This window comes from Malus domestica, chromosome 10 (genome assembly GCF_042453785.1).
Source record: "Malus domestica chromosome 10, GDT2T_hap1".
Classification (NCBI taxonomy): Eukaryota; Viridiplantae; Streptophyta; class Magnoliopsida; order Rosales; family Rosaceae; genus Malus; species Malus domestica.
In genome coordinates, this window is record NC_091670.1 from 22,876,553 (window position 1) to 22,894,454 (window position 17,902).

At 35.8% G+C, this 17,902-nt stretch overlaps 2 protein-coding genes across 12 annotated transcripts; one reads left to right on the top strand and one right to left on the bottom strand.

The window, feature by feature from the left end:
• The first annotated feature begins 1,024 nt into the window (after window positions 1-1,024).
• On the top strand, window positions 1,025-14,430 carry LOC103444982 (transportin-1-like). 2 transcript variants are annotated; one of them, XM_017335296.3, is made up of 29 exons: window positions 1,025-2,044; window positions 2,558-2,845; window positions 3,560-3,649; window positions 3,898-3,975; window positions 4,064-4,144; window positions 4,391-4,441; window positions 4,791-4,876; window positions 5,690-5,756; window positions 5,858-5,914; window positions 6,006-6,035; window positions 6,126-6,185; window positions 6,348-6,461; window positions 7,205-7,318; window positions 8,042-8,140; window positions 8,931-9,056; window positions 9,147-9,221; window positions 9,336-9,407; window positions 9,496-9,606; window positions 10,103-10,198; window positions 11,131-11,238; window positions 11,578-11,679; window positions 11,897-11,959; window positions 12,039-12,113; window positions 12,664-12,735; window positions 12,817-12,941; window positions 13,211-13,262; window positions 13,355-13,423; window positions 13,510-13,569; window positions 13,792-14,430. In XM_017335296.3, exons 1-29 carry the CDS (start codon window positions 1,859-1,861, stop codon window positions 13,879-13,881), a joined length of 2,697 nt encoding a protein of 898 aa, XP_017190785.2. In that variant the 5' UTR covers window positions 1,025-1,858; the 3' UTR covers window positions 13,882-14,430. The 2 variants fall into 2 exon arrangements, 1 of the variants encoding a protein (XP_017190785.2); XR_003776725.2 differs by having other exon boundaries at window positions 1,693-2,044; window positions 12,070-12,113.
• Window positions 14,431-15,220: 790 nt separating this feature from the next.
• On the bottom strand, window positions 15,221-17,645 carry LOC103444905 (uncharacterized). 10 transcript variants are annotated; one of them, XM_070805632.1, is made up of 8 exons: window positions 17,444-17,642; window positions 17,054-17,125; window positions 16,903-16,949; window positions 16,545-16,585; window positions 16,344-16,447; window positions 16,098-16,252; window positions 15,864-15,945; window positions 15,221-15,586 (listed from the first exon to the last, which is right to left on the bottom strand). In XM_070805632.1, the coding sequence occupies exons 4-8, from the start codon at window positions 16,582-16,584 to the stop codon at window positions 15,407-15,409; spliced, it is 561 nt and encodes a 186-aa protein (XP_070661733.1). In that variant the 5' UTR covers window position 16,585; window positions 16,903-16,949; window positions 17,054-17,125; window positions 17,444-17,642; the 3' UTR covers window positions 15,221-15,406. The 10 variants fall into 10 exon arrangements, with proteins under 10 accessions (XP_070661733.1, XP_008382088.1, XP_070661735.1 ...); XM_008383866.4 differs by having other exon boundaries at window positions 15,221-15,687; XM_070805634.1 differs by having other exon boundaries at window positions 15,221-15,687; window positions 15,834-15,945.
• Window positions 17,646-17,902: the final 257 nt, after the last annotated feature.

Below are 17,902 nucleotides of genomic sequence, written 5' to 3' on the forward strand. Positions count from 1 at the left end.
ATTCATAATTGTTGCAAAATCAAAAAGTCATATTAGAGAAGTACGATCATTTAAAAAGCGTGATTCTGAAAATTCCGACCCTTCTCAAAGAAACAGATTTGGACCTTTCTATTTTCTTATATGTTTCCCAAAACGATAGTGATATGTGGGAGGACAAATCGAACTCAAAAACACTGCTCTGGGGGTCAACGCTCTTAATCAGTTGAATTACGAACTCTTTACTTGTTTTTTTACGGAATCATTAATTGTGCTTATTGTCGCGAATTGCAATTTTACGGGAAGAGCACAAGTTAGTATTACTACTATTGTGATAGAATATTTTGCTCTTAAAAGTGAGCATTTGACATCGTGTTTCTCAAGCAAGCTAGCATAACTCCTTTCAAGATATTTCTTTCAAACACGTTGTCATGGAAGTGAACCTCTTACCAGCTTTTCGAGCGAAGATGTTTGACGACTCACGATAATTTTTTTTTACAAAGGATGAAATAATTTACACTAAATTTTGATAAATTATGGGAGGGATATTCAAACACGAGACCTCGAATGCATGAGTGATGGTCTTAAATAACTGAGTTACTTACAAGCCACTTGTGAAGACTCAAGAATTAGATGGTATATTTTCTTTGAGAGTAATTCACAAGCAGTGTTGGCCTTGAGAATTTGGGGGCCCTAGGAGACCCGTCTAATTGGGGTCCTAGAGTTTACTGACGTCCGACTCTTTGTACATTAATATATATAAAAAAAAAAAGGTTTCGGTAAATACATGAAAATCTCAATTTCTACATCAAATATCATTAAAAATTAATATGAAAAGAAGAAAGATATACAAATATTACTTAACAATTACATGTCTCGCGTTTTTACACATAAATGTACTAATTTAGTTTACATAACCTAATTTTTCAACCAATTTGTTTTCAATTGGCAAAATAGCTAATCCATTCAATTTTTCTTGTTGCATAGTTGATCAAAGATAAGATTTGATCTTTAATTTTGAAATACTTCTTTTATAGAGGAAACTGTAATTGATGTGGGTAACAAAATTTTATAAGCAACTGATGCATTCGAGAAACAATCATTCAGTTTTCTCAGATATTTCAACACTTCCATTGCTTGATTTATTTCCTTCGTTAAAGTTTCTCTCTAGATTCTTAGCTCTAGAAATAAGTCTTTCCATCAATATTAGAATGCTCACCATATTCTTAGCTCTAGAAATAAGTATTTACTTCGGTAAAGTTTCTCTCAAGATTTTGTTTTGTGGAAATTATTGTTGCCTATGGTTTTATTTTTTGATATTTTTATTAAATTTGAATTGTAAAATTATATACATATATGTATTTAAAAAAAATTGGGGCCTTCCTAAGTGAGGGTCATAGGCGGGCGCCTACTTCAACTACCTTTAGGGCTAGTCCTGTTCACAAGTGAAAAAATGCATTGAGCTGTGAGCAATCATGGCTTGCTATTCAATTTAAATTTTATCGGGACAAGATGAGTAATAAAAAGATGATTTTTACACATTATTTTTAACTTTTTACATATTTATTTATATTTATGATCATTAAATTAAACAAATGAAACGAGAACAACAGAATGTGTGCCAAGTGAAAAGTTAAAAACGACGTAGAAAAGAACTTTTTTTCAAAACTGAAAAGAAAATGATTAAATAATTATATGATAATTTAGTGTATTATTACTTGACCAGAGATCATCGTCCTCTGCCACGCCTCCGCCCACCAAAACCCCCCCAAAGCTGTCCTAAAATCCCATTTTCTTCTTCTCTCTGCTCAAAACCCCCAGAGCCTGCGTGCGCTTCCAAATTCCAGGTTGCAGAAAACCAAAACCTTCTCTCTCGATTTCAATGGCGGCGACCGCCCCATGGCAGCCCAAGGAAGAAGGATTCGCGGCGATCTGCGGGCTGCTGGAGCAGCAGATTTCGCATTCGGCTTCCTCCGCTGACAAGTCTCAGATTTGGCAGCAGCTCCAACACTACTCTCAGTTCCCCGATTTCAATAACTACCTTGCGTTCATTCTTGCACGTGCGGAGGTATGCTCCCCCTCCCTCCACTTCCCCCCAATTGTGTATTCATTTCCAATTTGAATCAGTAGGGTTTGTGTTAGTGTGTTTTCAATTTTAATTTTGTTTGATTTGATTTGGATGGATATTGGGTCTGATTGGATTGCATACTTAGAAATCGATAGTCGTTTTTTGAGATAATGGGGGAATTGTGGCTTTGGGTCTGATGGAAGTTACGGGTGCTGAACATTAGGGGTTAGAATGTTTGCTTCGCAATTCTGATTGTATTTGGTTTCTGTTCTCTTGGTTTCGACAGTGGTTTTAAGCTGGCGAGACCAGAAAAGCCTTGGAAACTTCAGATGTTTGTCCACAAATCCTTGTTTATGTAGAAACTGTTTGCTGTGATAAAATAGTTGGATAGTTTACAATCCTGTTGCATGGTAACATGTGTTGTTCATGTTTATGGTTGTTGGTTAACATAGCATGACAGTTTTCAGTTTCTATGTGCTGATGGAACTTTAAATTTGGGTAAATTATGGACAGGGTAAATCAGTGGAGGTTCGACAGGCAGCGGGATTGCTTTTGAAGAATAATCTTAAAAATGCTTATACTTCCATGGCTCCTGCATACCAGCAATATATAAAATCGGAATTATTGCCTTGCTTAGGAGTAGCAGACCGACACATCAGGTGTACAGTTGGGACCATAATAAGCGTTGTTGTTCAGCTAGGGGGAATTTTGGGGTGGCCTGAACTATTGCAAGCTCTTGTAAGTTGTTTAGACACTAATGACCTAAATCACATGGAAGGTGCTATGGACACATTATCCAAGGTAAACACAATGATTACATTCATTTCCCGTGCATATTTCCCCAAAGTTCCTTTAGTGTGGAGATACATCAGTGTTCTTTTCTCGTTGTTCTGCTGTGATCAACTCTGCCTATGGGTTCATGATTGATCAAGAATTTTGGGTGAAGGATAAGCAAATGTTTTCCAGCTAGTTGCTTGTATGCATATCTTGACACATTTGTAGCTTTCTGTTTGAGGAAAAAAAAATTCTGCCAGGTGCAGCTTTTTGTTTTTCAATTGGCCTTTCTTGCAAGAAGTGCTATTAACTTAAACATCACACAGTAATTTAAGTGCTGTAATGCTATTATCTTTTCCCTATAAAGAGGTTCTATTATCTTGAATCATCTCACGCTGGGAGAATAGGTTTCAATAGGACCCTGCTCTAAGTTTACAAGGGGCTAATTGTTTCCGGTATGAGAGAGTATCCTTTCTTATTGTCAGTGGGTTTGAAAGGACTCTGTGCTCTAGCTTTTGTGTGCATCAAACCCTCTGTTTTTTATCTTCACCCTTTACCGGATTAAATTCAATGAAGTTATTTATAGAGACCATTTATGTTATTTTGGTATCACCTTCTGATAGCATCTAACAAGAACAGATATTGTAACAACTGTAGTAGCTCCTAACTGTAGCTCTTAATACTGATGGCACAATCAGAACCTATTTATTTTTATGACATCGATGTTGTTATGTATTACAGATATGTGAGGATATACCTCAAGTGCTTGATTCAGATGTACCTGGATTGCCTGAACGTCCCATCAACGTATTCCTTCCGAGATTACTTAAGGTAAAAATAAGATTGCTGTATTGTGTTAGAACTTCTTGGTTTTTATCCATTATAAATGAATATTCTAGCATTTGACCCCGTACCACTGAAAGGTTTGGTCGCAAAGGACTTTAAAGTTCATACTTTCTGCCTCCCATCCCCCTTTCTCTCTGAACTTATATTATATATGAACTTTTACTGATAATCTTTTTTTTTTTTTTTTTTTTTCTTTTGGCCTGGTTGGCTCAACCTGCCTTCCCTTTACACAGTTTTTCCAATCACCACATGCATCGCTTAGAAAGCTTTCCTTGGGTTCTGTAAATCAATACATTATGTTGTTGCCAGCTGTAAGTATATCTCAAATCTCTTGGTACCTTTTCAACCTTTTTCTGATGATTGGGCGTGGTAGAAGCTATGTGTTCTATTTGATTTCAGGCTTTGCATGCATCCATGGATCAGTATCTTCAAGGTTTGTTTATCCTTGCTAATGACCCGTCTTCAGAAGTGAGGAAATTGGTGAGTGCATAAGCATTGATTTATCTTATCTGGGTTAATTCTGAAGCTAAGGTATTGCATGGAAGTTGAATTAGCAGTTCCACATTTCAGATCAAAAAAATTTCCTTCAAAGTTAACTACTATTTATGATTTAATTTACTTGCTACTCAGTCTTACAATCAAAGAACGCTACTATAATGGATTTACAATGTTGCTTTCATAATTTGTCTTTGTTCTCATCTGCTTTTCGTTTTCTGTGTTCAACAGGTTAGTGCAGCATTTGTCCAGCTAATTGAAGTCCGTCCAGCATTCTTGGAGGTGATATATTGCTCTGTCATTATAGTCTTACCCTAGTTTGTGTTATTTCCATTATGTCTGTGCTACATGCATATGTTGTGTATAACAATAACATGGTATAGAACAAAATTGTATTAATCCGGTATGTATTCTATCAGGCATCTTACTTTATACTTCTATCTGTAATATTTTGGTTTGGTATATATGTATATACATGTGTGTGTTAATATGCTCACAAACACATCACACCACATACACACATATATAACCTTCCTTTTGATCTTTTTCTCATATTTCTTTGATCATGGTTTTCTTATTGTCATCCATTGTCCTTATCATACTTTGACGTGACTCTTACCTGGTACTGCAGCCACATTTAAGGAATGTAATTGAATACATGTTGCAAGTCAACAACGACACTGAGGAAGAAGTGGCTCTTGAAGCCTGTGAATTTTGGTACTCTCTCTTAATTGAATATTTTCAGCATGAGCTTATAATTCATTGGATATATTTCATAAATTGAGTGAAAAAGTTGGTTTGGTTACGAGGGTCTGTTCATTAGGTTTTGTTTAGTCTTGATGTATGTTTGATAGCCTTTTCACGTCTCTAATAATTCTGCTTTCTATTTAGTCTTAATGTATGTGTCAGCCTTTTGGTGTCTCTAATAATTCTGCTCCCAATAAATAAGAGTTACTATTAGAATTGACAACATTTCGATCATTTGCATGACATTGATGTCATTACCATACCAATATACACTAGGTTTCAAGCATCAACTTAGTAATTAGTATCTATTCATTCACACACCAAGTTATTTGCCTCTTTACTCCCTCTATTTAAGCGCATAACTTGCTAATTGTTAATATCAATACTAGGTCGAGGTAGTGGTGAGAAATAGTATTGGTGGTGGAGAATCGAATGTGGTGGTCAATTATGGTTGGTGAGCTAAGGAGGTAGTTTTTTGACGAGGAAGAAGAGTGATGTTTGATATTTGTAAAAATACCACATTTCAGATCGGAGATGAAATTCCATGAGTGATGATGGAAGAGCATGATATGACTACCTTATATGTAAAATGGCGTTTCCACAACTATCAAAATGTTGGATTCCATAGCTTTTATCTTTTTATCGTTTTTCGTGAATCCTGGAGATACTTTTCTTGCTTATATATTGTTATTATTACTTGAAAGATCTCTTCTAGTGGTTGGCATGTACTCAACCTATGTTATTGTATATTATTTTCGTTTGATATTCAGTGGTTTGACACAGGTCTGCATATTGTGAAGCTCAGTTACCGTCTGAGAACTTAAGAGAGTTTTTGCCACGCCTAATTCCAGTATGGCTAATAGTTTGTTGAACTTATCAAGTTTTGATAAATCATACTTACTATGGAGTCTTTGGAATGATTTTTTAACACACCTGGTACAACTTCTGCAGATTTTGTTATCAAACATGGTTTATTCTGACGATGATGAGTCCCTTGCTGATGCTGAGGTTATTTCTGGGTTAATTTATGTTTTTGGGTGATTTTGAAGTGGCATTTGTTGTAGTTTGATATTTATTTGGCAACACTTCATTGTTGCAGGAGGATGGATCTGTCCCAGACCGTGATCAGGTTCATACAGACGTATTTTGATTGTTTTATGATTTTTTTTGGTATCTTAAGTTGTACCCTTGATTTATGGAGCTAATATTTGCACTGCAGGATATCAAACCTCGGTTTCATTCATCACGACTTCATGGATCTGAGAACGGGGAAGATGATGTAATTTGCCACACCATTATTTGCTGTTTCTTATTAAAATTGTTTGTTAGATTACTTGGACTCCATTAAATAGTACTCAAAATTTTCTACTTTATGTTGGGTTTAAGTATGAGGGCAGCGAGTATAATATCTTTTAAATGACATGATTTTGGATAATGACAGGATGATAATATTGTTGGTATATGGAATTTACGCAAATGCAGTGCAGCAGCTCTCGATATCCTGTCAAATGTGTTTGGCGATGAGATTCTCCCAACGCTGATGCCCTTTGTTCAGGTTAGTGATTTGTTTAGCGTTAAATTCTTTTTTTCCTATAAAAATAATTTTATTTTTTCAACCTCCCCTTTTTTTCTTAAAGAATTGGATGATTTAGAAAATAATTTGGATGGTTCTCTTCATTAGAGGATTACACTGATCCTTAAATTGGAAAGTTACTCAGTTCCCCTCCGAAAAATGCAGGTTCCAGTAATCTTTGATTTTCTTAGGTCATACATGCATGTTCATTTGGGAGCAGCCTCTCCATAAATGGGGGTAAGGCTAGCCGACATTCACCTCTCCCAGACCCTGCGTAAAGCGGGAGCCTTGTGCACTGGATACGACCATACATGCATGTTCATGTTTATTTTTCTCCGTAATCTCTTCGAGAAGTAATGTGAAAATTATGCTCCAAGTTTCTATTATGTGAAATGCACTGGCAGGACTTATGTTGTATTTGGGTAGGGGATGATTAAGTAAGTTGAAGAAGATATTCAAATAGATTGCCAACTTGCAACAAGAATGAATTGTAGTTGTACAGCTTCTCTATTGCCGTATGGGTTGGCCTTTCCAATTAGTTATAATATTGGAAAATAGACATGTATAAAATAGGGCTATCTGGACTTGCTTTTCATCAAATGGAAATGAAGGAAGCAGATTCATTGCCTTGTAAGGTTTTGAATAAGGGGTAGCTAAAATTGTTCTCACTTTTATAATGAATACTCCTGTTTAAATACATGTTTTAACATCTCAAACATTTGCAGGCCAAGTTGGCCACCAGTGGTGATGAAACCTGGAAAGGAAGGGAAGCTGCTGTTTTGGCTCTTGGTGCCATAGCTGAAGGTTGCATCAGTGGTCTTTATCCTCATTTGAATGAGGTAATACCATCTGGCCTGATTTTTTTTTTTGTTGAGAAGAGAATTAAATGTTACCATAAGCTTCAATCAACACAAGAATTTCACTTATAAATACAACAACAACAAAGCCTTTTCCCACTAAGTGGGGTCGGCTACACTTGACTTATAAATACAACAACAAGAATTTCACTTATAAATACACCCCAATAAAAACAAAAGTTTTATTTAAAGTTTTGAAGCTGATGCTATGACTTGTTACTTACAGAGTGGTGCTTCAGACCAGTTTGTCCTATTCTTTTGGCATTGCTTTTGAGATTTTCTTGATTTGTGTGCTTGCTGTCCATTGGCTTCCTTTTACCACTCTTCCTGGAGAAGATTAGTTTCGAGTCACACCTGCTTATCCGTTTTCCATACTTAAAGCATTTTTAAATTTCAAAAGAGTAGTCATCTTTATTTGTTATATATGTAGATGTAGATCAATGTTCTCTTTCTAGATATGCCTGCAACATTGCATTCTAGGTGCCGCACTGAATTTGGACTACATTTTTAAATAAGAATCTCCCCTATCAATTGTTCAGTTTGACAATTTGAAAACTGTCTAGTATGAGAAAACATTTCCACAAATATGCAAGCTGTACGTTTACCCAAATAAGAAGAAACTAAAACTGTATGTTCTATTAGATTGCTCTGTGTACACATTCTTGATTACTGAACTGCTCAAGTACAAATTGATTTCCATTGCAGATTGTTGCATTTTTAATCCCCCTTTTAGACGATAAGTTTCCACTTATAAGGAGTATTTCTTGTTGGACACTTTCTCGTTTCAGCAAGTTCATTGTTCAGGTATGTAAATATACCTATGCTTTAACTTTCTTGTTCTGGTATATCTGTCAGTTTTGCTATTTCTAGTATTTTGAAAAAGGAAATCTGGAGAGCGCATGTTTTCCTTTGCAGATTTCATGCATTGAAATTTATTCCACTAATTCGTACTTGAATTTTTTATGTTTAAAATTATCTCTTTATCTGAATATATATCAGTTTAAAAAAAAAAAAAAACTAGTTTTAAGACTAAGATAGGCGGTTATGGGCGGGGCTATGAAGAAAACGACTTTGCCCAGTGGGAATGGGCTATAGACTAGCCCAAATGCCTAGGCTATCGCCTTAGGCACCTAGTGTCCTGGGCGTCAAAATTTCTTTTTTTTTTTTTAAAAAAAAACAGCCCAAACCCAAAAAAAGGTCGTTTTGAGCAGGTTTTTTTTTTTTTTTAATTTTTTAATTTTTTAATTATTTTTTTTAAATTTATTTATTATAAAATTCATGCTAATTTTATGTTTCTAACTTAGTTTATATTAGTTTACTTTACTATGATTTTATGATGTGAATTCAAGAAGTAATAATAATAGTCAAATATTTGATTGCTTGGCATGATTGCTTGATGCTTTTACAAATTATTATATTTTATATATATTCCTCATGCCTCGAGGCTTTCGCCTAGGCGAGGGTATCCATGAAAAGCCTTGGTTTTGCCTTTGCCTTTTGAAACATTGATATGTATTTATGAATCATATAGTTTTTGCTTAATTGTAGATATTGTACTTGAAATTTGGCATTTACCCATTTTTTCCTGTCTCAGAGTGCTGGACATCAAAAAGGTTATGAGCAATTTGACAAGGCTCTTGTGGGTCTATTAAGAAGAATACTAGATAATAACAAGCGGGTGCAAGAGGCTGCGTGCTCTGCTTTTGCAACTCTAGAAGAGGTTCTTATATAAATGTAGTCCAGTTCTTCCAATAATGTTGTTTAGCTATTATTTATCTGGTTTTAAGTAATGATTATTTATAACCTGCAGGAGGCAGCAGAAGAGTTGGCACCGCGTTTGGAAATGATTTTACAACACCTTATGTGTGCTTTTGGGAAATATCAGGTTTCTTCCTGACCTGTACCATAGAGTTTCTACAATTTGGACGTGAAGAGATTAAACACTGATTTTTCCCATTCTATAGTTGATTATATATAACATTTCCGTATTGTTATTCAGAGGAGGAACCTCAGAATTGTATACGATGCTATTGGAACTCTAGCAGATGCTGTTGGTGGAGAGTTGAATCAGGTATTTTGAATGATGAGTTATTAAGTTTATCAAATGCATATGATTGTGGTGAAAGATTGTGCCAATTGACCATAGTATTGCTCTGCAGCCCACTTATCTTGAAATTCTGATGCCACCATTAATTGCAAAGTGGCAACAACTTTCAAATTCAGATAAAGATCTGTTTCCATTGCTAGAGTGCTTTACTTCTATATCACAGGTACGTATCGTTGTTTCTCAGTTGTCTTTTGATTGTTTGCTTTTTTTATTCCGTTCTTTTTTAGGTGTAATTTAACCCACTACATGTGTATACATGTACAATGAAAGAAAAGTAATTTGTATTACTCTTTATTAGTGGTTACTGGTTAGTAGATGGAATCACGAAGTTTGGATAGAGAATATGACTGGGGACTACTTGTTTAAAATGTCATTGCCATGAATAATAACTTTTTCGCCTTTGGCGCTAAAAAAAATAAAAGAACAAATCTCTTGGTTCTAGGAGCATTATCTGCCTGGGAAGTAACTGAAGTGCATTTTATTGTTACTCTTATTATTGTCTTTTGTACATGTGACATGTATGTCCATAGATATTAATTTTTCTCATTTTAATAACGAGTACTCCATGAGCTAACAGCCTGAAGTAACATTGATTTGAAAAATAACAGTAAGTGTTAAATCTCGTGGGTACAAAGCTTGATTTGTTTACTTATTTACAGGCATTGGGTGCCGGGTTCTCTCAGTTTGCTGAACCTGTATTTCAGAGATGCATAAGCATCATTCAGTCCCAACAACTTGCAAAGGTTCAGGCAAAGGTTCATTCCTGATCTTTTGATTGTACGTGAATTACGTGATAAGAATGACCCTTTCACTAATTAAATATCTGGCTGTTTTCTTATGTAGATAACTTCTGTTTCTTTTACTAGGTTGACATTATATCTGTTTACTTCTACCATGTGCTTTCTACAAGTGACTTCTAGGCCATCTTAGTAGTGTCAAATGTCCATCTTAATGTATTCCTTTTCTAGTTTGAAAAAGATGGCTACGTGGAATGTCTCATATATTGTAGGGTTACATATACACACCATAATATGATGTTCTATTAGAAAGTATATCTTGACTGCCGCAGTATATCTGGACTGCCTCTTAATGTTTTCAAAGGGGGGAGTAATGGCGTTCTTGCTTTCAAGTCATAGCTTAATTTGTATCTCTTGAAATTGGGGAAATTTGTATGTGTTGATTCCTAAATAGCTCGTCATGCATATGTGACATCAAAAGGCATAATATTTATCCTGTGATTCATAACTTTATTTGAGCATTCAGAGAAATCAATTTATACGCGATTACCTCAATACGTCTGTCTGGAAACTGTGGAAGCCCCAAATGTTCTCAAGTCTCACTACATTCTGTATGCGCCACCTTTGGTATCTCTATTATAAGTGGTTTTTTATTTTCTTTTCCTTTAGGTGGTGGTAGGAAACATAAACTTTTAAAAATGAGAAGGGTTCAAAGCAAAACCTTTATCAAACCCTAGTAAGTATCAAGTTACGCTAACTCAAAACACTTGCTACACTAAGATAGATGTCTTTGATCCTTGAAAATGTCTCACTAGTTTTTAAAGTTTGTATGTAGTCCCTCGGGTGCCTTTAATATATTTCTACACGAAATGCTTGATTCATGAAAAATATGTACATTGGTGGTTCAACTTGCAAGTTCACATGAGAAATGTTTTGGACTTCTTTTGCAGGTCAATACTGTACCCTCCGGGGTCCTGTATGATAAAGAATTTATTGTTTGCTCTCTTGATCTGCTTTCTGGACTTGCGGAAGGTCTTGGCAGTGGGATAGAGAGTTTGGTATTCTTCTTTTTCCAAGTTTCTTTATCAAGAATAAATATGGGATAATGGTACTTTTCATTATTAAGGTTCTCTGCCTTAATTCTTTCTTTTCAGAATTTTATATATTTGGTTCCTAGAAAGGAATTTGCCAAATGTTTTCCCAGGGTTTGTGCATCGACCTCTCTATAGTGTTTCAAAACTAATGCAGCATCTCCTTTGAAAATTACATGGATCCACTCTTATTCAGTAGTCCATATTACTTCCCCTTTTAATGCTTTAGTCTGTTCCATTGTTCAATTACAATATAGCTTGTGCGTAGAAATGGAATTTCATGTTTTCTCATTTGCTCTGCTCCAGGTTTCACAAAGCAATTTGAGGGACCTGCTTTTGCAATGTTGCACGGATGAGGCTTCGGATGTCCGACAGAGTGGATTTGCACTACTTGGGGATCTTGCAAGAGTAAGTTGAGAATATATCTACCCAATGATATTTAATTTCTTCAGGTTGGGTTTCTGCCGCATCCGTGTGCATAATTTGAGAACTTAGATCTAGTAACTTCCCCTAGGAGGAAACTACTAAATAGCATAAGGCTGCAAGGCTACTGTAGTGGAAAATACCAATAGCTGTTAATTTATCTGTTTTTAATGCCTAACCATCGTGTCTATGATTTGAATAGGTATGCCCAGTTCATTTGCAACCTCGTTTGCCAGAATTTCTTGATGTTGCAGCCAAGCAACTGGTATGTAAAAATTACCGATGGTTGTTACTATTGCTCTTGGTAGTCATGACTCATGATTAATTGATATATTGTGGTATAGAATACTCCTAAGCTGCAAGAAACTGTTTCAGTTGCAAACAATGCATGTTGGGCCATTGGAGAGTTAGCAGTTAAGGTAAACATTTCCATTCATACTGGAGTATTCCCAATACCACATTAAAGTCTGGTTGTACGGTCATGCCATGATGTTGGGTAGATATTAGATTTAGATTATAAAGCTTCAGCTGAGATTTTTTGCAATTTAATGACTTGAAAATTTGTGGTTGATTGCACTCTTTTTTGATGATCATTATAAGTGCATAAAGTTATCACATCTATGGGAGGTCATGACGTCTGCCATCATATTCCCATGCTTTGGTAAACGGGCACAGAACTTTTTCAGCTTTGTGTATATATATCTACTTTAGACAAGCAGAGAGGGCTCTACGTAAATAGTGCTGTATGTTTTAACACACGCTGGTCGTTTATTTTTCTAGGTGTAATGATAGACGGGGGGGATTTTATTAAATTATGTATTCTTTTCTAAATATAAGCAAGCTGATTCCGTGCACAAACACATGGTTTGAAGTTCTGAGCAAACTTTTGTTATCAACACGCACACATACACATTGCATGTGTCTGTTCGTATAGTCGGGTTGGTTTTCTTAAGTTTCTTTGAATTTCAGGTTCGTCAAGAAATTTCTCCAATTGTTCTGACAGTTATTTCCTGCTTAGTTCAAATCCTTCAACACGCAGAGGTGATTTATTTTCCCTTATAATTGCAATATGTACCATGGAGGATGTGCCATCTTATAATTGAATCTCTTGATGCTGAGCAGGAGCTGAACAAGTCACTAATTGAAAACAGTGCTATCACCCTTGGGAGGATTGCGTGGGTGTGTCCAGAGCTTGTGGGTCCCCATATGGAGCATTTCATGCAACGATGGTGCATTGCTTTGTCAATGTGAGTTCTATACATCTACATATGGCATATTAATCACAGCACTCAAGTAGCGCAGCACCAGTAGTAGTAATATAGATTATTATAAGTATAGCGTATTGTCCAGTTTGACGATTGGGCAATGGACAATATACTTTCTCATATTGAAGTTAAGAGACAAGATGAATGCTTGAGAAACTATATTGTCCACTTTTCTTTGAAAATGTGGCAGTGACTCAAGTATTATGTCATAACAATGGTCTGCTTCTGACATGCAAAAGTGTTTGTAACAGGATACGTGATGATATAGAAAAGGAGGATGCCTTCCGAGGTCTATGTGCTTTGGTATGCATCTGCTTTTCTCGATTTTTCTTTTCCATGTATATGCCACATAGATTTCTATTTACACTTTAGCTTGGATGTCATTAATTTTTCAGGTTAGAACCAATCCATCCGGAGCATTGAATTCACTCATTTATCTTTGCAATGCTATTGCAAGTTGGCATGTAAGAACGTTACTATTCTCATCTTAGATGTATGAGTGTTTGTGTATTTGTACAAGCTCAAAGTTGTAATTTGTTATGTTGTATAGGAAATAAAGAGCGAAGAGCTTCATAATGAAGTTCACCAGGTGTTGCATGGTTATAAGCAGGTTAGTGTTGCTTTTTGAGATTATGAAATTGAATTGTTATTTACTTTTTTATTTTTATTTTTTATTTTTTATTTTTTTTGTGGAAATAAACACAAACAATATGAAACCTCGCCAAAAATATTTTAGTTTCATATAGGGAGTGAAAATTTTCATTTTGAGATAAATGATGCAGAATAAGCCCAATATATTTTGATTATTTGTTTCAATTATATAATCGGGCAGATGCTTGTGAATGGCGGAGCGTGGGACCAGTGTATGTCTGCCTTGGAGCCACCAGTGAGGGAAAAGCTTTCAAAAATATACCAAGTGTAGTAATGTACGCATAGCTGATGTCTTGTACCGCCTGGCTCTCTCCTCTTATCAGATCTCACCAGAGCTCTGTATTGCGTCCAAACTGTTGGTTTTGTGCATCACGATTGCCTTGTGGTCATGATTTTTGAGTCCCATATTTTTGTGAAAGTTTTGTTGTTGACTCAAATGAAAGCTTGAAGTTAGCCTGGAATTGGTCCGTACAGCGCATGGCTGGACAAATGAATCTGCATAGGCTTCAGACGATGTGGTGTACAGGGGTGCAGCTGTCCGAGCTGAAGGTGTGTTTGTTCTTCTTGTCTTGTATTTAAAGAAAGGCAAGAAGTATCTCGTTCCTGTCTTGGATTAATAGATTTTACATGTTAGATTTAGAGTTTTGCACAATTCTGGAGGTTAGGGTTTGTGTCGGTGATTCCCGCAGATTTTGTACAAGGGGGGTTTTCACATTTAGCTATTAGAATTTTGCATTAAAGTTTTCCATTGTTTCGTATATTGTTCAGAAAGCTGTAAACTTTATATGTGAGGATGGAACACAGTTTATTCTTGCGTTTAGATTTGAGTGTGTTGTTTGGATTCGACATTCATCATATTCTTCATTTCATCTAAATTTTACGTGTTATAATATCGGCAAGGTTTCTAGATGGAGATACCTCGTTTGAGTTACAAAGTAAAATGCATTTAACGGCAAGAGTCTAGGTTATGGTTTCTGTGATGCAAATTTTGGTGAAGCGCATACTAGAACTCATTTGGAAATGCTTTTATAACAATTTCTATGGTCACAATTTCAGGGCCTGTCTAGAGAAGCACTTTTTGGATCATGAAAGAGATCTACTTCACAACTTCAAAACATCAGGGTCAAATACACTTTAATTTGCAATAAAAATTCAACATGTTTCTAATGAAAGCACCTATGGCATAAGTGTTCATGAAAGCATTGGAAGCAAGTTACGAGTCATTTAGATTGGACCTGTTTGGAAGTGCCATGTCTAAACTAAAAGCATTAAAAGTGTTTTTGACGATGTTTAGTCAAGAAATTTAAGACGAACATGGATTACAAAAGCACTTTTATATTAAGGACTTAATAACGTCTTTCCATTTTTTTTTTCTTTCTTTTGTTTCTTTTTGAGGAAGACTAATCCATGGTCCATTATGTGACTATTAGCTCCAAAAATATAGACGATGAATGCGATAACTGGAAAGTAGAAAACATGTAAATCTATAAAAACCTAGCTAACTCTGAAGGGAAGCTCCAATTCAAAACCAATAAAGAAAAAAAAATTGTGAGGATAGATGATGAATCCCTGAAACAAAACAACACAAAAAAAAGAGACAAATAAACCACTAAACCAAATAGGTCATCGGCTGGTTGAAATTGCTCGTTTGGGTTTTCACCAACAAAATTAGCTTATAATGATTCAATTAGCAACATTTAAACCCTCCTTGCTACTAGACGCAAGCATACATAAAACAATAGTGAAGGTCTATCTTGTTTGATAAGTATCTCTAATTGCTAGAAGAACAGGGTACACTATGATAATGTGCAGATTATGCTAAAACAACACTCACATAATTTGGTGTGTTGTTTCGATAGCACCACACCAAAGGGGCGATGTTCCATGGAATGTGCAATGTAGCATCTCCAACAAATGAGCTCAGTCAGAATTCTGGTATTGATACTTGGTGTACTTCTGGTGATCAGGGGGTTCGCCTGAGAATTAAAGCCAACAAATAGCTGAGGGCAGAGTCTGTTGATGAAAGTGCCACGATGAGTAGTGCCACAAGAACAAGTGTAAATGTAGCAGTCTTAAGCTGCACAAAATCAATAAAACAACCTTAGATTTGAACTACCAGAAATTGTTATCACTTTTGAACTCGACGAAAGATGGAGAAATAAGTATGCGCTGGTTGACTTTAAAACATTGCAAAGTCACAACGTAGGATTCAAAATTCTACACCTTTCAAGTGTTGTTTTGTTTGGTGCATACCGTGCTACGGAAGCCTGGCCATTCAATGTACTTCAGCTGACTAGGCTGCTCAACCAGAAAAACGAATAATGATCTCAACCCCCTAAAGGAAGTAGAAAAACATCCCCGATCAATTAACGATAATTGCAATGTTTTGTTTATCACATATGATAATAGAACTTATGCAAGACCACCAATTTGTGCTCCTAGTTATCAAGGGCTATTGACAAATCTAAGATCTGAGAGGGGATTTACCGCACTGCTTCTTTGACAAGACTTAAAAAGTAGGGCTCCTGAGGTGAATCGTCATCAATTCTCAATTGACGATGATCCCTTCCCACAGATGCAGCACATATGGTGCCAACACGATGTGCAGTCAAATATTGAATCCCTCTTCCTCCTCTAACAATCTGCGATAGAAAAGTTCTATCCTTAAATGCAAGCGTCCACAAGATAATTGGACACAACATAAAATCCAAAACAAAAAGAAGATAAAATTACCCATCTTGATGTTACTAAAACATCATTGCAGTTATTGATTTTGGCCCCATTACACTGTTTGATTCCAAACGGTAGTTTAGCATGACTGGAACGATGAACCAAACCTGTAATGTGGCAGATAAAGAAAGGAAAATGCAGATTCAGTAAAATTTCCAACCAATTAATATCCAAGAGAAACAAGGAGAGTCCAGGGATAGTAACCTGAACAGCAGCTTGCCACCGACTGCGAAGCAGCCGCCATCCTAGGTCAAATTTGTAACAAATTATGAGAAACAAAACACAAACTCACATCCATATACCAATGCCAGCAGTGCTTGCTTACACACACAATCACACAATTTGAGTCCTAAAATCTACCATCAACAACAACACATGAAAAACCCACAACCCAAAATAATTAAAAACAAAACAACCCCCAAACAAATTTTCAATTGGGTTTCTTATTTATTTATTTATTCAAATTTAATCTTGAAGCAAATTCTTAGCCACCCCATCCCCAAATACTCAATTTTCTTTCAAATGTAGAATTTTTAGGTAAAGAACCAGGAAGCTACTATACCTAACAAAATCTAAAATGTCACCAAATCTTCAATCAAAAATTGGTTTCTGGCAATCAAAATTAGGGCTGGTTAGGTATGGGATTCCGAACCAAAAATGGGATTCCGAATCCCGAATCGAACATTTTTTGGGACGAAAATCTGAAGAAATACCGTTTCGGGATTTCAATTCAATAGGAATATGCTTTCTTGTTAATGAAAGGCCGTGATTAATTCAATTCAAACCTGCAGAAATGGAACATACAAATCCATAAATCAAATAGGAGAAGTTGACCATGCAAATCCAGAAATCCAATCAATCAAATCCACAAAAAATTAATCCAAAAATCCAGAGAAAATTAATCTAGAAATCCAAATCAGAAATAATCAAAATCCCTAAATCATAAATCCCTAATTCAACATGCATCCTAAATAGAAAATTAATCCCCAATTTGTAAATCCTCATTTGAACCCTAATTTAGAGAGCTTCAAAGAGGATAGAGAGGGAAATGGGTCGAGGCCAGAGACGAGAGAGCTTCGAAGGTTTGAGAGAGAGCTTCTTACAAAATGGGGGCTCTCGGCAGTAGCTCCTTCCTATCTCTGCTTCCCGCAGACTGCTTCTCCCTACCTCAACAATCAAAACCAAAACTGAAGGCCACACGCCTTATTTTTCTTCTTTGTGCTTTTCTCCCAAACCGACAAGGCATCACCATCACATGCCTTTTCCTTTTTATTTTATTTTTGTGCCCCTGCTAGTGCGACCTCTGCGACCGAAAGGCTCCTGTTTTTTTAATTTTTTTTTTCTTTGTTCTTTTGTAGCGCTAGGAAGTAGGAACCAAAAGGACCAGGATTGTTTACCCTTCCACTTTTAATGTTTTTTCGTGCCCTCTTGTTTTATGTGGTCACGATTAAGACATGTCAATATTTTATATTATTATTTATTTTTATTTTATAATCTCTATAAAAAAATATAAAATGTTGACGTGGTTTAACCGTGACCACACAAAACAAGAGGGCACGGAA

Bases quoted from the DNA above. Each gene is read 5' to 3' on its own strand.
- LOC103444905 (XM_070805631.1), bottom strand. From the start codon at position 16,584: ATGGCGGCTGCTTCGCAGTCGGTGGCAAGCTGCTGTTCAG. The intron at 15,946-16,097 runs GTAAATCCCCTC...TACTTCCTTTAG, and splicing joins CTTGTCAAAGAAGCAGTGCG to GGGGTTGAGATCATTATTCG. The intron at 15,587-15,863 runs GTATGCACCAAA...TTTAATTCTCAG, and splicing joins GGCCAGGCTTCCGTAGCACG to GCGAACCCCCTGATCACCAG.
- LOC103444982 (XM_017335296.3), top strand. From the start codon at position 1,859: ATGGCGGCGACCGCCCCATGGCAGCCCAAGGAAGAAGGATTCGCGGCG. The intron at 9,057-9,146 runs GTTCTTATATAA...TATAACCTGCAG, and splicing joins CTTTTGCAACTCTAGAAGAG to GAGGCAGCAGAAGAGTTGGC. The intron at 10,199-11,130 runs GTTCATTCCTGA...CTTCTTTTGCAG, and splicing joins TTGCAAAGGTTCAGGCAAAG to GTCAATACTGTACCCTCCGG.